The 20,146-nt window shown below is 56.7% G+C and overlaps 1 protein-coding gene across 4 annotated transcripts in view; it reads right to left on the bottom strand.

The window, feature by feature from the left end:
* AP2A2 (adaptor related protein complex 2 subunit alpha 2) overlaps positions 1 to 20,146 on the bottom strand; it is a 102,721-nt gene that overhangs the window by 20,162 nt on the left and 62,413 nt on the right. For 3 of the 4 annotated variants that reach the window (XR_004435635.1, XM_033204013.1, XM_033204011.1), the window contains exons 5-11: positions 16,121 to 16,250; positions 11,429 to 11,530; positions 7,699 to 7,807; positions 6,875 to 7,025; positions 5,465 to 5,633; positions 3,968 to 4,105; positions 482 to 664 (exon numbers count right to left, since the gene is read on the bottom strand). Coding sequence is in view for 3 of the 4 variants with exons in the window: in XM_033204013.1 (XP_033059904.1) it covers positions 482 to 664; positions 3,968 to 4,105; positions 5,465 to 5,633; positions 6,875 to 7,025; positions 7,699 to 7,807; positions 11,429 to 11,530; positions 16,121 to 16,250 (982 nt within the window). In the remaining variant the exon portion in view is untranslated. The remainder of the gene's footprint in view (positions 1 to 481; positions 665 to 3,967; positions 4,106 to 5,464; positions 5,634 to 6,874; positions 7,026 to 7,698; positions 7,808 to 11,428; positions 11,531 to 16,120; positions 16,251 to 20,146) is intronic. The other variant, XM_033204012.1, reaches the window with a different exon arrangement.

Below are 20,146 nucleotides of genomic sequence, written 5' to 3'. Positions count from 1 at the left end.
ACCAGCCCCTCAGCTTCCTGGAGACCCCAGTCCAAGTGCCCATCCCTGCCTTCCTCGGCACCCATGTCAGCAGCAAGGAACCCGAGGCTGCCACACGCTGACCTGCCCTGGAGGGAGCTGCAGCGTCCAGAACAGGCTCTGGCCAGGGAGGTTCTGCCAGCATCCTCATGGCCCACCCCTTCCCGGTGGCCTAATCCTCTCCGATGGACAGGGCAGGCCCCAGCATGCTCTCACACACACAGGGCCAGCTTTCTCAGATGGCTCCCAGAGAGCCAGAAGTTTGAGAGTTAGGATGAGAAGAAACTGGGACTCAGCAAGGGGTGCCAACAGCGGAGGAACTAGAGCCTCAGGGAAGAGCTGAGGGGCAGGAGGGGTCAGCGACAGCCCTCGGCACCTCCACCCAGCCAGGCTGGAACCACTCACTGCTCACCTTCCGCAACTGCCCTCCACCCCATCCTTCCTGCCGTCCTGCGGGCCGTACCTCGAACACAGTCTTGGCCGCGTAGCCCTGCACGTCGTCCCGGTTGATGACGATCTGAATGACTCGGTACCACACCTCTTCACTCACGTAATCACCAGCAATTCGGATCAAGTTCAAGATGGTATCCACGTACCAGGTGTAGTCCACCGCGTACTTCTCTGCCAGGATGGCGACCTTCAGCACCTGCAGAGGACGGGCTGCTGAGGGCCGGCACCTGCAGGCCATGGCAATCCCAAAACCAAACTGTCATCCAAAGTCAAAGTGAGGGTTTCAGAAGCACCTAAATGTGTCTACAAAAGTTTGGGACATGTAGAAAGCTTGAACTAGATTCTTGGCCGGGCGCGGTGGCTCAAGCCTGTAATCCCAGCATTTTGGGAGGCCGAGACGGGAGGATCACAAGGTCAGGAGATCGAGACCATCCTGGCTAACACAGTGAAACCCCGTCTCTACTAAAAATACAAAAAACTAGCCGGGCGAGGTGGCGGGCGCCTGTAGTCCCAGCTACTCCGGAGGATGAGGCAGGAGAATGGCGTAAACCCGGGAGGCAGAGCTTGCAGTGAGCTGAGATCCGGCCACTGCACTCCAGCCTGGGACAGGGACAGAGCCAGACTCCGTCTCAAAAAAAAAAAAAAAAAAAAAAAGATTCCCTGACTTAAACAAGGAAAGCCAGGAAGAGGTGGAGACCAGTGCACAGAAGGCCACGGCCACAGCCAGGCCACCTCTCCCACCTGAGCCCTTGTCTCCCAAAGCCCCGACACCTGGTGGTAGCACTCCTTTGATCGTGCCACCCTGGGCTCCTGGCGGCCACTTCTCTGGTGGTTTCCTCCAGCTCTGGCCAATCTTTCCTGCGAGCCTCACCTGGGGGTTCCCTTTCCTCCCCTCTCTGGCTCACTCTTACGGGTGCCCCCTGGAGGCACCTGCCCAGCCCACACCCACGTGGCAGCCACTCACCTGGAGCTCTGCCAGGCTGTCCAACACCGAACTCATCTCCCCAAAGTCACCTCACCTGGAACCAAGCCCCCCTCCAACAGCACCAGCTGCCAACACCAGCGCCAGCAGGCATCAAGACCACGTGCCTCCTGAGGGCACCCCAATACCCTGCCACCCCTCCCCACACCGTTGCCCCCTCTCCACACCCTGCTGCTGGCCTCTCAGGCACTGGTGACTATGCCCCCCACCCCAGAGTCGCTGCCTGGAGCCTGGACTCCCAAATCCCAACCTAACTCCATGACACTTCCAAGGTGTCATTCCAAAACGCACTACTGCCTCTGAGCCCCGCCTCAGCCCGGGGCTGCGCACCAGGCCCTCCGGCCTCACTGGCCGGGTCCCCACCTCCCAGCCTCAGCCCGGAGCTGCGCACCAGGCCCTCCGGCCTCACTGGCCGGCCCCACCTCTGCCTCACATGCCCTTCTCCCTACCTTGTGCTCAGTCACCTCCTACCCCTCCACGAACGGCGGCTCTGCTCCCAGAGGCCTCTGCACCATCATCCTCTCCAGACCAGGTGACTACCGCCTTCTGCAGAAGTCCACACAGCCCCCTAGGAGTGTAATGCCTCCTGAGGCCCCCAGAACATGGGCACTTCCTCTGGCCATCCCATCCACAGTGCAGCAACCCACAGTCCTGCTCTCAATCCGTCCCCTTCCGTGGACAGGAAGGTGCTGAGTAGGCAGGGAGTGGGCCACGTCCAGTTTGGACACTTAGCACCTAGCACAGCCAGAGAACATGCTCTGCCATGCCCGGCTGAAAGGACGGGGTGGGGGGAGCACCATGTCCGGCTGAAAGGACGGAGTGAGGGGAGCACCATGCCCGGCTGAAAGAACAGGGTGGGGGAAGCACCATGCCCGGCTGAAACGACAGAGTTGGGGGAGCACTATGCGGCCTGAGACATAGCACCTGTCTTACTCCTCACAGCAGGAGCCAGCTGAGGATTGCCGCTCATCACGTAGAGGGGCAAGAGCAGATCCCGGGCTGAAGAATGCCCAGGACCTCAAAATCTGCACAACTGTAGTCAGAAGCACACTGCTTCTGTCTCTGTTCAAACCACTCAGAATGACGATCAGGAACAAGGCTCCTGTGAAGGCTGTCCCCAGAGCCAGCCCCACCCCCCTACAAGTGTTGAGATCTGGCCCCAGCCAGGCCAGAGAGGGACCACTGGCTGCAGTCAACAAGCACCTGCCTGGCCACTCTACAGACAGCCCTGCCCTACACCAAACCCTCCCCACGGTGCCTGCCCTTGGGGCCTCCTGCCGGGAGTCAGCCCACCCCTGTCCCTGTGCCCCTCAACTTCCCAGGCCCACTGTCCTGGAGGGTGGACAGTCCAGCGTGAGAGCTGCCTCCTGGCCCCCGCTCTCTGCAGGTCTGCAGTGCCTCACTGAAGCTCAGACTGTGGTAATCTCACCCCTCAGCATCGAAGTCCCAGCACCTGGGCCCCTCCGTTCACTAAAGACCCCTGAAAACCTGAGTCTCTCACCTGGGCATAACGACGCACACCCGCCCAAAGCGACCCTGTCACCTGCCACCAGCTCCGACAGTGGCTCTCGGCAAAGCTCCCAAGGAGGCCTCGAGCTGTACTTTGCCCAAAAAGACAAATAACGAAGTGTTTTCTACACAATGGAGGCACGGTCTCAGCCTCAACAAGAGGCTGCGGTCCTGGCTGGTGACCGTGGCCAACCCCACACGAGGACACCCAGGCCTGCCCCTTAAACCATCCACAGACACGGCGAGCCTGAGAGGCCTGTGAGCGTGGTGGAGGCCTCGGGCCCTCTCCTCTGCTGACCATGTGGCCTCCACAAGGGTTCCTTCCCTCAAGTTTTGGATCATGCTCAGTCTTTCATCCTTTTTTTTTTTTTTGAGACGGAGTCTCATTCTGTGCAATGGCGTGATCTCGGCTCACTGCATGCTCTGCCCCTCCCGGGTTCACACCATTCTCCTGCCTCAGCCTCCCCAGAAGCTGGGACTACAGGCGCCCACCACCATGTCCAGCTAATTTTTTGTATTTTTCGTAGAGATGAGGTTTCACCGTGTTAGCCAGGATGGTCTCGATCTCCTGATCCCGTGATCCACCCACCTCGGCCTCCCAAAGTGCTGGGATGACAGGCGTGAGCCACCGTGCCCGGTCAATAGTTATTTTCAAGACCAAATGACTCTACCAAAAATGCTGATTTTTTTTTTTTTTTTTTTTAAGACAGGGCCTCGCTGTGTTGCCCAGGCTGGAGCGCAGTGACATGATCTCGACTCACGGCAGCCTCAACCTCCTGGCCTCAGGTGATCCTCCCGCCTCCACCTCAGGAGCAGCTGGGACCACAGGTGCCACCACACCCAGCTTGAAAATGTGGATTGAAATGCAGAGGCAGAGGAGCCTTGTATCCGGCATCTCATGGGTTCTCAATCAAGCCCTGCGGGAGAGAATCACAGAGCACGAAGGAAATCCTGCCCCTGAGATTCGTGCCTGTGGCAGGAGAGGACTCAGAGGCCACCAGAACTCACAATCTCTTCTCGGATGGAGTAGTCGGCCGTCTCCAGATAGCTCAGCATCTCGGCCACGATCTGTGGGGCGTTGCTGCGGTCGCACATGGCATAGAGGAGGTCCACGGCCCGCTGCCGCACGCTCACGTCCCGCTCGGTCTGGGGAACAAAGCACAGAGTAAGAGGCCGCAGGAGCACAGCCCAGGCTTGGGGACAGGCCTGGTACCGCATCTCAACGCCCACTCTGAGCTTCCCTCACACACACATCCAGGTCCAGGAAGCTGACCTGCACTCAGGCCGCATGTGTCTGGATGGCCCGGAAAAGAGTTCCGCCTACTCACCCAGCCCTCCCACTGCACAGGCCAGTTTCGCTAGGTCCCAGTGCACTGCCTGGGTTCCCTCTGCTCACCCGCGCCTCCCTCCGCACAGGCCAGCTTCGCTAGGACCGAGCGCACTGCCTGGTGTGGACGGCCCCGAATAGAGTTCCGCCTCCTTGCCCACACCTCCCTCCGCACAGGCCAGCTTCGCTAGGACCGAGTGCACTGCCTGGTGCAGGTTATTAAGGCCTCTCTTCCATGCAGCCGAAGACCCCGCGGCCTCCGGCACTGCCGTGGAGCTGCCCCAAGGCAGGTTCTCACGCCCCACCCCGGAGCCCGTGCTGATGAGCCCCCCAGAGGCTCTGCAGCATGAGAAAGCCCGAGGTCTGCATAGCTCTGCTCCCAGCAAAGGGCAGGAGAGTGGGTACCACCAGCCCTAGCACTGGCCGTATGCAAATGAGTGTCCAGCCTTTCTGACAATAGGGATTGACTAAAACACACACCGAACCAGGACCAAGAAGAATCCAGAATACCAAACACCCACCATGAGCCCCTCGCACGCCACCCAGAACACCCGTGAGCTGCACACAGATGTGCGGAGGGCTGGGAGTGGCCCTGCCACAGCCTGAGGCTGAGCCAGACGGGAGACGTGCAGCTCCCCACCTCCCACTTCCCAACACATGCACACCGGTGACTAAGGATGTGGCAGACACGTCCTACATGGAACGAACCCTCGGGGTCGCTCTGGAGACTCACAGAGGCTGGCAATGGCCAGCCTCAACTGGGTCTTCCAACTCTGAAATTTTAATCCCCAAATAAAGTGAGTTTCCTTTGCAAAAGGATAATTTTCTCAGAGATAAGGGAAAAAAATTTCATCTTTCTATCAAGAAGAACCATTTCTACTTGTTGGCATTATGCATGTGCAGGATGGCACACGGGGACCTGCCCCCAGCAGGGAAAGGGCTGCCAGGGACTCGTGTGCTCAGCCTAACCAGGAGAGCAGAGCCGTCCTGGCCATCGCCAGGCAGCATGGCCCTCAACTGTGGTGTCACCTCCCAAGGTGACAGGCAGAGGCCAGCAGCACCAGCCACCATCTCCATCTCTGCGGGGAGTCAGGAAGCACTGCGTCCCCCCAGCCTTCACAGGAAGGCCCACAGCACCTGCGCAGGGAGTGAGCAGACCCCAAGGACAGGGCACTCGCCTTCAGGGCGTTGATGACAGTCTCGATGTGTGTCTTGACAGCCTCGTGGGAGAATTCGGAGCTGGCCAGCGTGCACATGCTCTCCAGGGCCAGGTAGCGCAGGTTGGTCTCGCGGTGCTGCAGGAACTGGCCCAGCTGGTTGCAGGCACGGACGAGCAGGTTCGGCTCACTACGTGGAGGGAGGGGAAGTGGGGGGGCGGTTTCCTCAGCAAGTGCGACACAAACTGGACAGAGCCTGCGTTCCCTGACGGGTCCAGATGGCAGACAGCAAAGTCACACCGCACTCACCGCCACCGCACTGCTCAAGTGGGAACTCAGGAGCCTCCCCGGATGCACCCGACCCCTACCCCTGACGTCCGTTTTGCGTCCATTCTGTGCATCCCCCCGGTGACAGTCAGCAGCCCATGCATCCACTGGAGCTTCCCAGCACCTCCTGAGCCTCAATCTGCATGAGGCTCGCAGGAGGCTGGTCAAGCTGTGACTGGCAATGGGGTCTCAGCCAGAGGCACCAGCCCGGGGCAGGGAGAAGGCTGAGAAGGCCGGGAGTGTGGCTGCTGCCCCACTCACTCTACTGTCTCTTCAGAACGTGGCTTCTCCTCACGTAACAACAGAGCTTTCTCTAAATGGGAAATTTCAGTTTTAACAGCTCCAAGCTCTGAAGTGTGACTCTCAGACTGAGTTTTCATCATTTGTAAAAATGCTGTAGCAGCAAATGGGTGGTGTTCACTAGCTGTAGAGAGCGTCTGCCCACAGCCTGGCATGTTTCCTCATTATCGGGAGCCTGGTGGGAGCTGCGATCTCATTCTCACAGGACCCTAAAGCACGGCACCACACGCAAGACCCACGCCAGCCCACATGCAGTGCACCTCAACTGCTGAGCAGAAAAGGTGTGGGGGCAGAGGAGGCAGACGCTCCGGTCTATGTGGTAGGGGCAGAGGAGGCAGACCCTCTGGGCTGTGTGGAGCGGCCGCCACCCACCCTGTGCCTCTGTGCTGTGTGGATGGGCACAGCCGTTTCCAGCACTGCCCTGGGACCCTGGACCCACCAAGTATGGCTCTACGCCCAGCAAAGTCACAGGACATGTGCACACGCCCCCCACCCCATCCCCGTCTCCTCTCCGTTCCATGACACAAGAAGCCAGTCAGGAGTGGGGATGCTCAGGAGAAGGAGGAAAAGGCCCTTTGGGGGGATGAGACCACAGTCAGCAAAGCAATCCATGGTGAGCTCAGAGCAGGATGAGCCGAGCTGCACAGAAAGAAAAGGGTCCAGCAGGGAGCACACAGGCAGGACGAAGGGGAGGCCCGTGGAGTGGACAAACTAACTAGACATGATCAGCCCAGTCTCAAGCCAACGAGAAGGAACGTGTGTGCGTGCGCGAGAGGAAGTCCTCTCCACAGACAGCCGACACACCTGTCATGGTGAATGATTAAGCTGATCGCCTCGAAGAGCACGGCGTTCTTCGCATTGGAGTGCTGGACTTTCTTTGACTTGGGTGGCTCTTGGGCTTTGTTCAGGATGGTCTCCAGGCACTCAGTCAGGCGGCCTCGCACTGCAGGGTCTTCTGGGCAAGACAGAATGGTGCTCACCAGGCTCCAGTGGCCCATAGCCCGCCCTGCCCCTCCCGGCTGCACCCATACATCATGAGAGCATTTTTAATATAGTTCATTCACATCTGTGTACCCAGCTGGGAGCATTTACAAAACTGAGAAAGGCCGGGCACAGTGGCTCACTTCTGTAATCCCAGCACTTTGGGAGGCCGAGGCAGGCCGGTCACCTGAGGTCAGGAGTTCAAGACCAGACTGGCCAACATGGTGAAACCCCGTCTCTACAAAAATGCAAAAGTGAGCTGGGTATGATGGCAGGTGCCTGTAATCCCAGCTACTCAGGAGGATGAGGCAGGAGAATCGCTTGAACCCAGGAGGCAGAGGTTGCGGTGAGCTGAGATCGCGTCACTGCACTCCAACCTGGGCAACAAAGGGAGACTCCGTCTCAAAGAAAACCTGCACAGATCTGATACTATAAAAGCACAATAGACCCAAACCCTAACAAAACTGTAGGCTCTGCAATAACTGCTCCACAAAATCCAGCGCATATGGTAGCACTGGCAGAAAGGTCGATCAATCAAGAGGCAGGGCTAGTAACACACTTCTTAAAATACTAAACAAACCACTTAAATCAGACAGGGAATCAGACCGGCGCTGGTGCAGCTTCAGGAGCCGCGGCCTGCGCGTTACCTGGGGGTGGGTAGCACTGCAGCAGCCTCAGCAGTTTGACAGACAGCCAGGGAGCCGGCACAAAATAGTAAGTGTAATCCTGAAGGTCTGTTGATGCGGACGTCACGATCTGTAAGACAGCAAAGGCAATCAGACACGCTGCTGGGCACGAGCCCCCGCTGCAGGGACCCAAAGAAAAGCCATACTCACTCCTCGGGTCATGCCTGAGCTGGAAAAATGGTTTTGTTTCATGTGCCAGGAGCGTCTGACACTGTTTGGTACCCGCAGGTTCGCTGTGAGAGGGCTGTGCTGTCACTTGGCAACACGCTGCGGCAGCTGAGTGGCAACCCTCACTTGGTACAAGATACCATAGCACCTGGATTTGAAACTACAGTCTTTCCTTTGTGGACCAGAACATGGATGAAACGAAAGAGAGCGCTTTAGGCTCCTCAGAAGGAAGAAGCACACCCCCACCCCCAGAAGCCGGCATTCTGACCCCACCCCACAACCCCACAGCTCCCCCCGACCACAGGCCAACCCAGACGGTGAGCTCACTGGGGCAAGGAGGCTGCCCACCCCACTCACATCCCATCTCTTTGTCCAATGTGGCCTTTGGCTTGGCAAATCCTGTCAACCTCCCGAACAAGTGACAATCATGACCACCTCACATCTCCACTGACATACAGCCTGGTGTCTCCTGTTTCTGGGAGGTCAGTGTAGTTCCTCCCTTCCTACAAAGCTCACATGTGTGACACTTTTAGGCCATAAGTGAACCCATTTAGAAAAGTTCACCCTGACTCCTGCCCTAAGCTGCAAGATGCCAGCCCAGACTTGGGTCACAGACTCCTGCTACAGGGAGGCAAGTTCCAGGCTGCCTGTCAAAGACAGAGCTGAAAGGCACAAACACAAAGCAGGAAAGGCAAGAATCACAGCACTTCCGAGACAGAGACACGGCCAACATGAGCTGTCTCTCAAACATGTACGTAGCTAAGGGCAGGCGGAGAGAGAAATATATAGCCTTAACTGTACATATTTGAAACAGATATAAAGAGAAAAGCAACAAAAATTCATCTCAAGGGTTTAAGAAGAGACTAGGCCGGGCGCAGTGGCTCACACCTGTAATCCCAGCACTTTGGGAGGCCGAGGTGGGCAGATCACGAGGTCAGGGGATCGAGACCATCCTGGCTAACACGGTGAAACCCTGTCTCCACTAAAAAATACAAAAAATTAGCCAGGCGTGGTGGCGGGCAACTGTAGTCCCAGCTACTCAGGAGGCTGAGGCAGAGTGGTGTGAACCTAGGAGGCAGACCTTGCAGTGAGCCAAGATCGTGCCACTGCACTCCAGCCTGGGCGACAAAGCAAGACCCTGTCTCAAAAATAAATAAATAAATAAATAATAAAAAGAGACTAGCAAATTAACCCAAAGAAAGTAGAGGAAAGGAGGCCAGACATGGCGGCTCCTGCCTGTAACCCCAGCACTTTGGGAGGCCAAGGCAGGCAAGATCACTTGAGGTCAGGAGTTCGCAACCAGCCTGGCCACTGTGGTGAAACCCTATCTCCACCAAAAATATACAAAAATCAACTGGACATGGTGGCGAGGGCCTGTAATCCCAGCTACTCGGGAGGCTGAGACGGGAGAACCGCTTGAACCCGGGTGGAGGTTGCGGCAAACCGAGATCGTGCCACTGCACTCCAGCCTGGGCAACAGAGTGAGATTCCGACTCAAAAAACAAAAACAAAAAAGAAAAAGAAAAGAAAAAGAAAACATGCACAGTTCCACAACTTATAAAATAAATTCACAATTAGAAAGTTTCCCAGCCAAGGCCAGCGCAGTGGCTCACGCCTGTAATCCCAGCACTCTGGGAGGCCGAGGCAGGAGGATCACTAGGTCAGGAGATCGAGACCATCCTGGCGAACACGGTGAAACCCCGTCTCTACTAAAAATACAAAACAATTAGCCAGGCGTGGTGGCGGCGCCTGTAGTCCCAGCTACAGGCTTAGGCAGGAGAATGGCGTGAACCCGGGAGGTGGAGCTTGCAGTGAGCGGACATTGCACCACTGCACTCCAGCCTCGGGGACAAAGTGAGACTCCGTCTCAAAAAAAGGAAGTTTCCTGGCCAGGTGCAGTGGCTCACACCTGTAATCCCAGCACTTTGGGAGGCCAAGGTGCGCAGATCACCTGAGGTCGGGAGTTTGAAACCAGCCTGACCAACACAGAAAAACCCCGTCTCTGCTAAAAAATTAGCCAGGCATGGTGGCGCGTACCTGTAATCCCAGCTACTTGGGAGACTGAGGCAGGAGAATCCCTTGAACTTGGGAGGTGGAGGTTGCAGTGAGCCGAGATCGTACCATTGCACTCCAGCCTGGGCACCAAAAGCGAGACCCCATCTCAAAAAAAAAAGAAAGTTTCCCACAAAGAAAACTCCAAGTTCAAGTGGTTTTACCAGTTAACGATAAAAATTGTTTGGCAAACTAGATAAAGGAACTTCTTTAATGTGACAAAGAGTACCAACAACAACAGAATTCTAAAGCAGACATCATGCCTAATGGCGAAATATTCAACACAAAAAATGGACAACCCAGGGTAAAAATGGGTAAAAAACTTAGGCACTTCACAAAACAAGACAGCCAAATAGCCAATCAACAGGCAAAGCTGCTCAACCTCATTGATAATCAGGAAAATGTAGATTTAAATCACAAAGAGGCCGGGTGCAGTGGCTCATGTCTGTAATCCCAGCAGTTTGGGAGGCCAAGGCAGGTAGATTGCTTGAGGTCAGGAGTTCGAGATCAGCCTGGCCAATATAGTGAAACCTCATCTCTACTAAAAATACAAAAATCAGCCAGGCGTGGTGGTGGGTGCCTGTGGTCCCAGCTACTCCAGAGGCTGAGGCAGGAGAATCCCTTGAATCCAGGAGACGTAGGTGGCAGTGAGCTGAGATTGCACCACTGCACTCCAGCCTGGGCATCAAAGTGAGACTCCGTCTCAAAAAAAAAAAAATAACAGAGATCCTACTATACACTCAGATGACTAAAACCCAAGGGACTAACACCACACGTGCCACGCCTGCGCCTCCTGCTGCTGCTGCGAGAGCCGGGTGCACCACAGGGGAAGCTGGTCTGGCAACACCCGCCTCCTCAGGTGCAGGAGCTACAGCCCCCAGCTGAACCATGCCACATCTCAGCAGACACTCGCGGCACCTCACGTACATGGAAACCGAGGGACATCCCAGGCTGCTCATGCTGGAGGACACACAGCAGCCTCAGAGGGCAAGGAGCTAAGTGTTCCACAGGACAGTGGGTAAACTGCAGGGGTCAATTCACACAGCCGATTCCATGAAGCATCAACTGTGAATGTATGACAGCTGCACACAAAACAAAAGAACGTGCGCTGCAGGTCCACCTGCATAAAACTCAAAACAGGAAGCTGAACAGCAGGCTTCAGCGTGCACACCAGATGGCAGGTCCACGAAGCGCCAGCCACGCTTCCCCAGTGGGGGACACGGGACCCCTGGATGCCCCTCCTCCACGCACATGGTGTTGGGTGCTTGCTCACACGATGGGAACAGGGAGCTGTGTTTCTCTACAGACGGAACAGTTCTCAATTAAAAAGAAGGTTGACACAGAAGCCAAGTTGGTTTTCACCTCTGAATTTATAAACTGACCAAATACCTTGCATTCTACAAGTAAGCTAATAATTAAATAACCAAGACAAAACCCACCCTGACTTCTGCTCCCCCACAAACAGACTTACCCTGCTTAGCCTGGAGACAGCCAGAGACACGGAGGTTTTAAACTCTTCTGGGTTCTTCTGTGCTAAAGTGGTGATCAGACTTGTGGCTGCAGTTACTACACCCTGAAAGAAAACACACACACAACAGTCAAAACAACTGAAGCTAACCACTCGTGTTAACTCATCTTCCAAACAAAACCTTAAACCAACCAGCCGCACACTGGCAGCCCACAGCTACTTCGGCCTCAGGCCTACCCCGAGAAACCTACAATGTTCTCCAAGATGGCACATGTAGGTTTTCTTTTTCCAGCTTCTCCTTAAAAACTGGGAAGTTCCGTCATGCTTAGCCCAGATCCCTGCCAGCATCAAAGAGCCAGAGGGCCATATCCACCATGCAGGTCAAGCATGTGGGCTGCACACACCACCTGGCCTGCTGTCCTCTCCTGGCCTGGCCGCCATCGTCATCTGCACTTGCTGCCTCTGGTTCAATCACTCATGTTCATTGTAGAGGGAGATACTACCCTTAGACTGACTTGAATCTTTACAACCCAGAAATGAGCCTGTAGAAAACAGCAACTGGAGAAGTCCTTTTCCGTTCTCCTTTTTGGAAAGTGGCCCTGGCAGTCACTGAACCACCACAGACTGGATGAGGCCACCAGGCCCAGCACGCGAGTCTTCCCTCCCCACTCCTCCTGGCCTCAGTGAGAACGGATTCGGGTCCCAGGGCACAAGTGGTCCTCCTCAAGCACCGGGTAGCCTGTTACCACTCCAGGACACAGCACCAGGCAGCCTGTTACCGCTCCAGGACACAGCACCGGGCAGCCTGTTACCGCTCCAGGACAAAGCACTGGGCAGCCTGTTACCGCTCCAGGACAAAGCACTGGGCAGCCTGTTACCGCTCCAGGACACAGCACCGGGCAGCCTGTTACCTACCGCTCCAGGAGAAAGCACCAGGCAGCCTGTTACCGCTCCAGGACAAAGCACCGGGCAGCCTGTTACTGCTGCAGGACAAAGCACCGGGCAGCCTGTTACTGCTCCAGGACAAAGCACCGGGCAGCCTGTTACTGCTGCAGGACAAAGCACCGGGCAGCCTGTTACTGCTCCAGGACAAAGCACCGGGCAGCCTGTTACTGCTCCAGGACACAGCACCGGGCAGCCTGTTGCTGCTCCAGGACAGCCACTAGGGATTCAGTCACTCAGATCTCTTGAAAAAAGACTTCAGGCCGGGCGCTGTGGCTCAAGCCTGTAATCCCAGCACTTTGGGAGGCTGAGACGGGCGGATCACGAGGTCAGGAGATTGAGACCATCCTGGCTAACACGGTGAAACCCCGTCTCTATTAAAAAATACAAAAAACGCCGGGCGCGGTGGCTCAAGCCTGTAATCTCAGCACTTTGGGAGGCCAAGACGGACGGATCACGAGGTCAGGAGATCAAGACCATCCTGGTTAACACGGTGAAACCCCATCTCTACTAAAAAAAAAATACAAAAAACTAGCCGGGCGAGGTGGCGGGCGCCTGTAGTCCCAGCTACTTGGGAGGCTGAGGCAGGAGAATGGCGTAAACCCGGGAGGCGGAGTTTGCAGTGAGCCAAGATCGCGCCACTGCACTCCAGCCTAGGCGACAGAGCGAGACTCCGTCTCAAAAAAAAAAAGAAAAAAGACTTCAATTACGTAAAGACATTCTCCCATAAATTTTTTAAAAAAATATAAAACAAATGATACCAATTCACTCTGAAGATGTAAACAGTGAGCTCAGGAAATGTCTACTTGTGCCAGGCGTGGTGGCTCACACTGTAATCCCAGCACTCTGGGAGGCCAAGGCAGGCAGATGCCCTGAGGTCAGGAGTTCGAGACCAGCCTGACCAACATGGTGAAACCCCGTCTCTACTAAAAACACAAAAATTAGCCGGGCTTGGTGGTGCTCGCCTGTAGTCCCAGCTACTCAGCAAGCTGAGGCAGGAGAATCGCCTGAACCCGGGAGGCGGAGCTTGCAGTGAGCTGAGATCGCGCCACTGTACTCTAGCCTGGGCGACGAGCGAGACTCTGTCTCAAAGAAAATGTCAAGTCCGGGTGCAGTGTGGCTCACACCTGTAATCCCAGCCCTTTGGGAGGCCGAGGCGGGTGGATCACGAGGTTAGGAGATCGAGACCATCCTGGCTAACATGGTGAAACACTGTCTCTATAAAAATACAAAAAATTAGCCGGGCAAGGTGGCGGGCGCCTGTAGTCCCAGCTACTCGGGGGGGTGAGGCAGAAGAATGGCGTGAACCCGGGAGGCAGAGTTTGCAGTGAGCTGAGATCACACCACTGCACTCCAGCCTGGGTGACAGAGCAAGACTCTGTCTCAAACAAAATGTCTATTCGAATGACTGATGCAGTCCCCCCACCGCTCGCCCTGCACCACGGCTCCTGAGCCTGGCTGGGGTGCAGCTACTACAGTACGGCACTCTCCGCAGAGACCTGCTATGCCTGTGCCCTTGGCTTTCCAAGGAAAATGTCAAAGCTGTAAGAAAGAAATGGCTCTGATTAGTCTTCTTCCTGTGTTTCTCGGTGAGCAAAGTGCTAACAGATTTTGCCAAGTCCAATAAAGAACTTGTAAGAAACTGCAGGTCTGTATACGTAACTTCCACGAGGGCAGAGTCATTCCCCACGGGACTCCTGAATGTTCAGGGTGTGTTCCCCCAGGGAACACGCATCTAGAATGCCCCTGTGACAGGCTGACAGGCACTCATGGGCGCTGAGCTCAGCCACTCACTTAGGACGTCCTCCCCCTGCACTGAGACTGCAAGAGGCCTCTCGAGCACACTTGGGCACGCGACACGTGGCCCCACCCCTGTGGCGGCAGCTGACGCCGCGGCGACCTCAGTGTCTCCTCAGTGGCCTCCAGCCCTTGGCCTGGCCCCCCAACCCTTCTCTCCATGGTGTCTGCTGTCCTCATCCACTCCAACCTGTCTGCTCCATCAGGCCACCCTCAGGCTACAGGACCCAAGGCTCAGCATGGTGCCCATGCAGCACTCAGGCCACATCACCACCCTCCCCACCATGCCCAAGGTCTGGGTGCATGCCTGACCGCTGACCTTCTGACCCTCACCCACCTGATCCTGCCCACGCCTCCTGCCCCACTCCACAAGACCTCCCTGAAGGACACATGGGGGAGCTCACTCACTCTAGGTGAGCAAACGACACCTTTCTTGGGGACTCATGACTTGAGACCAGAGAAGCCAAGCCTCAGGCCTTCACTGTCAGAGGTGGAAGGCGCTCGACAAAAGCCATGGCCACACAAAAGACAGCCTGCCGGGGGCGTGGGCGCACAAGCTGGGAGAGGTAAGATGGGAAAGTGCTGGTCAGCAGGGAGCCCACCCTGGGGTTGGCTGTGGCACCCCTTCAGGAAGAGTTTCTGTTGCCTTTAACCAAGAATATGCTGACTCAAGCACCTGGTGAAATAAAGCCACATGCATAAAATACAAAAAGCAAACCAAGTAGCCGGGGTCACAGAATCATACAGCATCCAAGGAGAGGTGCCCTCGTGGCCCCGAGGCAAGGCCCTGCCAGCCTGAAAAGCACTCGGGGTGACCCCACGGCCGCAGAAGCTTCCCTCCAAGGCAGGAGCAATGACAGCGGCCCCGGCCAGTCCCACGGAGCGTGCCCAGATCCTGTCTGCAGAAGGCCCGGGGGAAAGCAGGCAGCCCCAGCCCCTCAGTAGCCCAGTGCCCAGCTGCCATGGGGAGCAGGCGCCCAGGGCCTGCCTCCCTGACCAGGCCCTGCCGACTCACGACTCCCACACAGCTGCTTCACCTGCACACTCTTGGACGCCCAAGGCCCCAGCACGCCCACTCCGGGCACAGGCCTGGGGCTGTGAGAGGACACTTCCTCTTTCTGAGCTTCAGCCTCCAGACTGCAAAGCTGGAAAATCCCAGGTCCTCCGGGGGTCCACGGGATGGTGGACGACAGCCTCCAGCAGCGCCGTCTGAAAGGCTCCCCCGCCAGGACGGGGCTCACGGCAACACGGGAAAGTGGCGTTTTCTGCCCTCGATCCTGGGTCCTTGTGAACGCGAGGCCGGCCCACACGCCTCCCCATACAGCAGGAAATGTTTCCACTCCTGCCAACTCTGACCCTCTTACTCATACAGCAGAGTTCAGGCAGGACAAGGCCACTCTGCCCATATCCACCCCTGCTGGATGCGGTGGACGGCTCTGTGAACCCCCAGCCCCTGGGGCTCACACGCTGGCGCGGCCCCTCCCCCACACCTGCCTCTCACGGCACCTGAATACACATCACCAAATCGCTGCAAACCTCCACCCCCCGGTCTATGCCTATACCACGGGGATGACCGCTGGGCCTGGCCCGTGGAGTAGGCATGTGGATCAGTGAGACTGCACATGGGAGCCCAGGTGAGGGCACAGGCAGCCGGACACCAGGCAGGAGCTTCCCGTACTGGACAGGTGTTTCCAGGAAACGTGCCTCAGTTGTAGGTGTCTGCAGAGCCTCCGTGCTACAAGGGCTTCAGCCAATGCCTGGCCACAGGATGAGCAGAGATGGAGTCTTACTCATCCAGCCCCAGGAAGGGTCGCCATGGCCAAGGCACTCAGAGCCACAGCAGCCCCTGCAAGAGCCTCTCCCGGGCATCCCGAGAAGGCGCACCATGGTGTCTTCACAACGGCCATCCCAAAGGTCACCTGGGGAGTGGGGAGAACCGAAGCCAAGGGCGCTTACCAAGTGCTGGTCATTGAGCAGGTGCACCACTCGGGACGTCCAGTCGCCCATGGGGACAAGATCAGGGGACGTCCTGTACAGGCGCAGCAAGCACAGGGCCGCGCTCTGCTTCACGCTGTCCATGGTGTCTCTGAAAGACAGACGGCAGAGTCACTCCCAACGGGCTGAGCACAGCACAGAGCTGCACGGAGCACCCCCCACAGCCAGCAGGAGATGCGGGGGTGGGGCTGGCACAGGGGCCAGGACAGCACTCAGGACCGCCTGCCAAGGGCCACCTAGGGGGCAGCGGCAGCGTTCTCAGCACACATGGGCCCTGCTCCAAAGGTCTCCCTGCCAACCTTCTCACCACCAAAACCACCAGCCGACCACATGCAGCTCATGTTGCTCATTCTTGTTTGAACAATAGCTCTCGTTATTGTTACAACTTAATCCACAATCACAACAGAAATGTGTGGAGGGCCCTGCAGCGCCATGGAGCTCCACATCTGCTTGATGATCTTCCCCTGCCCCACACCCGCCCTCACCCCACCACGCCCCACCCTCAACAGTGGGCTGGGCCGCCCGTGCCCTCACCCCCGGAGCAAAGGGCTTTGGGTCCCTGCAGACACGGTGGGAAGGGAGCCGGCCATGGGCTCTCCTGCTCTGCTGCCAACACGCTTGTTCAGGCCACAGCCGTGTTCCATGCTCTGCTTATCCCCCTTTGCCCTCCCGCCACCAGACTCTGCTAAGCAGCTGGGAAGGCAACAGGGATCCTGGGGTGGATGCTGTGGAGACACAGCTGAAAAAGGGCCCGTCTCTTCTCCAAGCACTTAACAGAATCAGCTGGATCCACTGCTCCACATGGAAGGAAGAAAAGTGTGCAGAGACAACCCGTACCATTTACCTTCTGGCTTTTTTATGCCTAAATCTCCCCTATACTATTCCAAAGAAAAATTACTTTGAGTAAAAAATTCCCCTTCTGGGTGCAAACGGCCCCTGAAAGGAGAAGTAGGCATTGTGTCCCTCTTCCGGCTCACCCCATCCTCATAAGATCAGCCCAAAGCAGGAACCGCACACACACCCTGCTGTGCGTCCACGTGGATGTGTGGTTGAGGCCACGTCAGGGGTGTGTACCAGGCGCCGGCAGGGCTGTCCTTGCCAGGCAGCTTCAGGACCCTATGACTCGGCCCCTAGCAGTCCTTCAACAGAGAGGAACCAACCAGGTTCCCTGCTTGTGGCTATGGATGCCGACACAGGAGGGCGCCCAGCACGCCACGCTCCTCAGAGCAGGAGGATCCGCAAGGGCTGGCATTGGCTCACACAAGGGGAATGGGGGCCCCACCACTACTCTCCAGCGTCGGCTCACACGAGGGAGACCGAGGACCCCACCACTACTCTAAAGTGTCGGCTCACATGAGGGAGACCAAGGACCCCACCACTACTCTAAAGTGTCAGCTCACATGAGGGAGACCAAGGACCCCACGGCGACTCTGCACCTCCACGGTGGTTCTCTTCCCATCAACTCCATCCATCCCAGCAGAGACACCACCCCCATTCTTCTGCCTTGGCCGCTGCCCCCCATCCCTACCTCTGGCCCTAGGAATGACCTGACCTCCTCGGCAGCCACTGTCCTTCCATTTCTAGGTGACACACACACACCAGCAGTCCTTCAACCACAGCACCTCCTTCCTGAGCATGGTTTTTTCTGTTTTTGTTTTTGTTTTTGAGACAGAATCTCACTCTTTCACCAGGCTGGAATACAGCAGAGCACTCTTGGCTCACTGCAACCTCCGCCTCCCAGGTTCAAGCGATTCTCCTGTACTCAGCCTCCCAAATAGCTGGGACTACACGAGGGTGCCATCACGCCCAACTAATTTTTGTCTTTTTAGTAGAGACGGGGTTTCACCATGTTGGCCAAGATGGTCTCGAACTCCTGACCTCAGGTGATCTGCCCGTCTCGGCCTCCCAAAGTGCTGGGATTACAGGCATGAGCCACCACGCCCGGTTTTTTTTTCTTTTTTTTTTTTTTTTGAGACAGTCTTATTGTGTTGCCCAGGCTGGCGTGCAGTGGTGCGATCTCAGCTCACTGCAGCCTCCACCTCCTAGGTTCCAGCAATTCTCCTGCCTCAGCCTTCTGAGTAGCTGGGACTACAAGAGAGCACCACCACGCCTGACTAATTTTTGTAGTTTTAGTAGAGACGGGGTTTCGCCATGTTGGCCAGGCTGGTCTCAAAACTCCTGACCTCAGGACCACCCACCTTGGCCTTCCAAAGTGTTGGGATGACAGGTGTGAGCCACCGTGCCCAGCCTGAGCAGGTTACTTTGAGTCATCCACTACTTAGATGGATTTCAACAACTGGCCCTTTTCTTCAAGGAAGGTACCATGGGTAGGTACCATGTTACCTGAGCTCTCTGAGGTAGGAAAACCCTGCCTGTGACCTTCATCCCCATGGGCCCACTCAGGCACCACAACACGGGCCACCTGCTCCCTTCCAGCTGCAGATGCAATGCACAGGCCCCTGGAGACCCCTCCTGGCCCTGGATCCTCTCTCCTCTGTTCCTGGCTCCTGCAGCAGGTACTCAGTTCAGGAAATGCCCCACTTCATCAATCTGCATGCGCTTCAGGGGTGGCCTTGTCTTGCATTCCACTCCTGCACAGACACCCACCAAGCACCTACTAGGGACCTGCTACTGTTCAAGATGCTGGGTATAAAGCGGCCACCGCAGTGGACAAAAACCTCAGAGCCTAGGGTGGAAACAGATAACAGACAGGCAAGCAACAACCCTGGGGCAGGAGGAGAGGGAGGGCCAGGGGGCCGTGGCCCTGAGGCAGAATCCACTGGACATTCTGGCTGACTCCGATCCCCAGCCCCACCCTCCCTCTCCTGCACCAGCGTCCTCTGGCTATTCAAGCCACCTTCCTTCCATCTTGGACACCGTTTTCAGGGCACCCACCACATGCTCTGCCACCTGTGACTGAATGGCCTGAGGAGCAACTGTGCCTTCAGGCACTGCGCCTGCTCTCCCAGTTCTGCAGTTCTGCTCCTGTCCATCCTACTGCAGGGTTACCCATCTCTGAGCTCTTGTGCTTCTGAATATCTGTCTTCTCGGGATTGTGCTGCGCTCTCCCTGCCAGGCAGGCTCCTCCTTGCCTCACAGCTGACAAGAGGCTGCCTCATTCTCTATTGTGGGATATCCTCCTTGCCTTGCAGCTGACAGAAGGCTGCCTCATTCTCTATTAGGGGGCGTCCTGTGTGGTGTGGGGTGCAGCACCCTGGTCTCTACCCACTCTAACAACCAAAAATACCCCAAGACACGGCCCAGTGCCCTCACAAAGCCAATGGGGCCCAGCTAAGATGCCGGGTCTAGGCCTGTTTCTCTCATGCCTTCCCACCACCTTCTCTCCGGTTCTCACTGTGTAGTCTGCGTGGATGTCCACCCAATCTCCTGTGGTCTGAGGCCCAGCTCAGCTGGGTGGCACCATGTGGGCAGGGCGTCAGTTTCCCAACTCCACAGGGTACCCTGGAACACGCCAGTGGGGGCCCTGCCTGTGGCACAGACACCCCAGGGCTGCTTTAAGCTCTTCCAGAGCTGGTGACTCAGCCCCACAAGGCTTCTCTCCAAATTAACAAGGGACGGAAGAGAGGGCCAAGGGCACTTCGGTGTGGTGCTCAGCTTCTCCGCATGAAGCCCTTGGGAAAGGGCGCGAGGAGGAGCTGCCCCGAGATGTTCTACCCGTGCCCTGTGGGGCTGAAGCCTCTCCTTGGTTTGGCCGGCAGGGTTTGGGCATTCTTCTTTGATTTGTTTTGAATCTCAGTGGTACTGGAGAGGGAAACTCTGACTGCACTTTACTTGAAATCTAAACTTGTAATTCTCTTTTTGTTTTGGAGACAGGATCTCGCTCTGTCGCCCAGGCTGGAGAGCAGTGGCATGAACACAGCTCACTGCAGCCTGGACCTCCTGGGCTCAAGCAATCCTCCTGCCTCAGCCTACCGAGTAGCTGGGATGACAGAAGCACACCACCACACCTGGCTAATTTTTTTAAAC

This window comes from Trachypithecus francoisi, unplaced genomic scaffold (genome assembly GCF_009764315.1).
Source record: "Trachypithecus francoisi isolate TF-2019V2 unplaced genomic scaffold, Tfra_2.0 Lachesis_group8, whole genome shotgun sequence".
NCBI lineage: Eukaryota > Metazoa > Chordata > Mammalia > Primates > Cercopithecidae > Trachypithecus > Trachypithecus francoisi.
The sequence above is the reverse complement of the archived record's forward strand: the minus strand, read 5'-3'. Positions and strand labels throughout refer to the sequence as shown.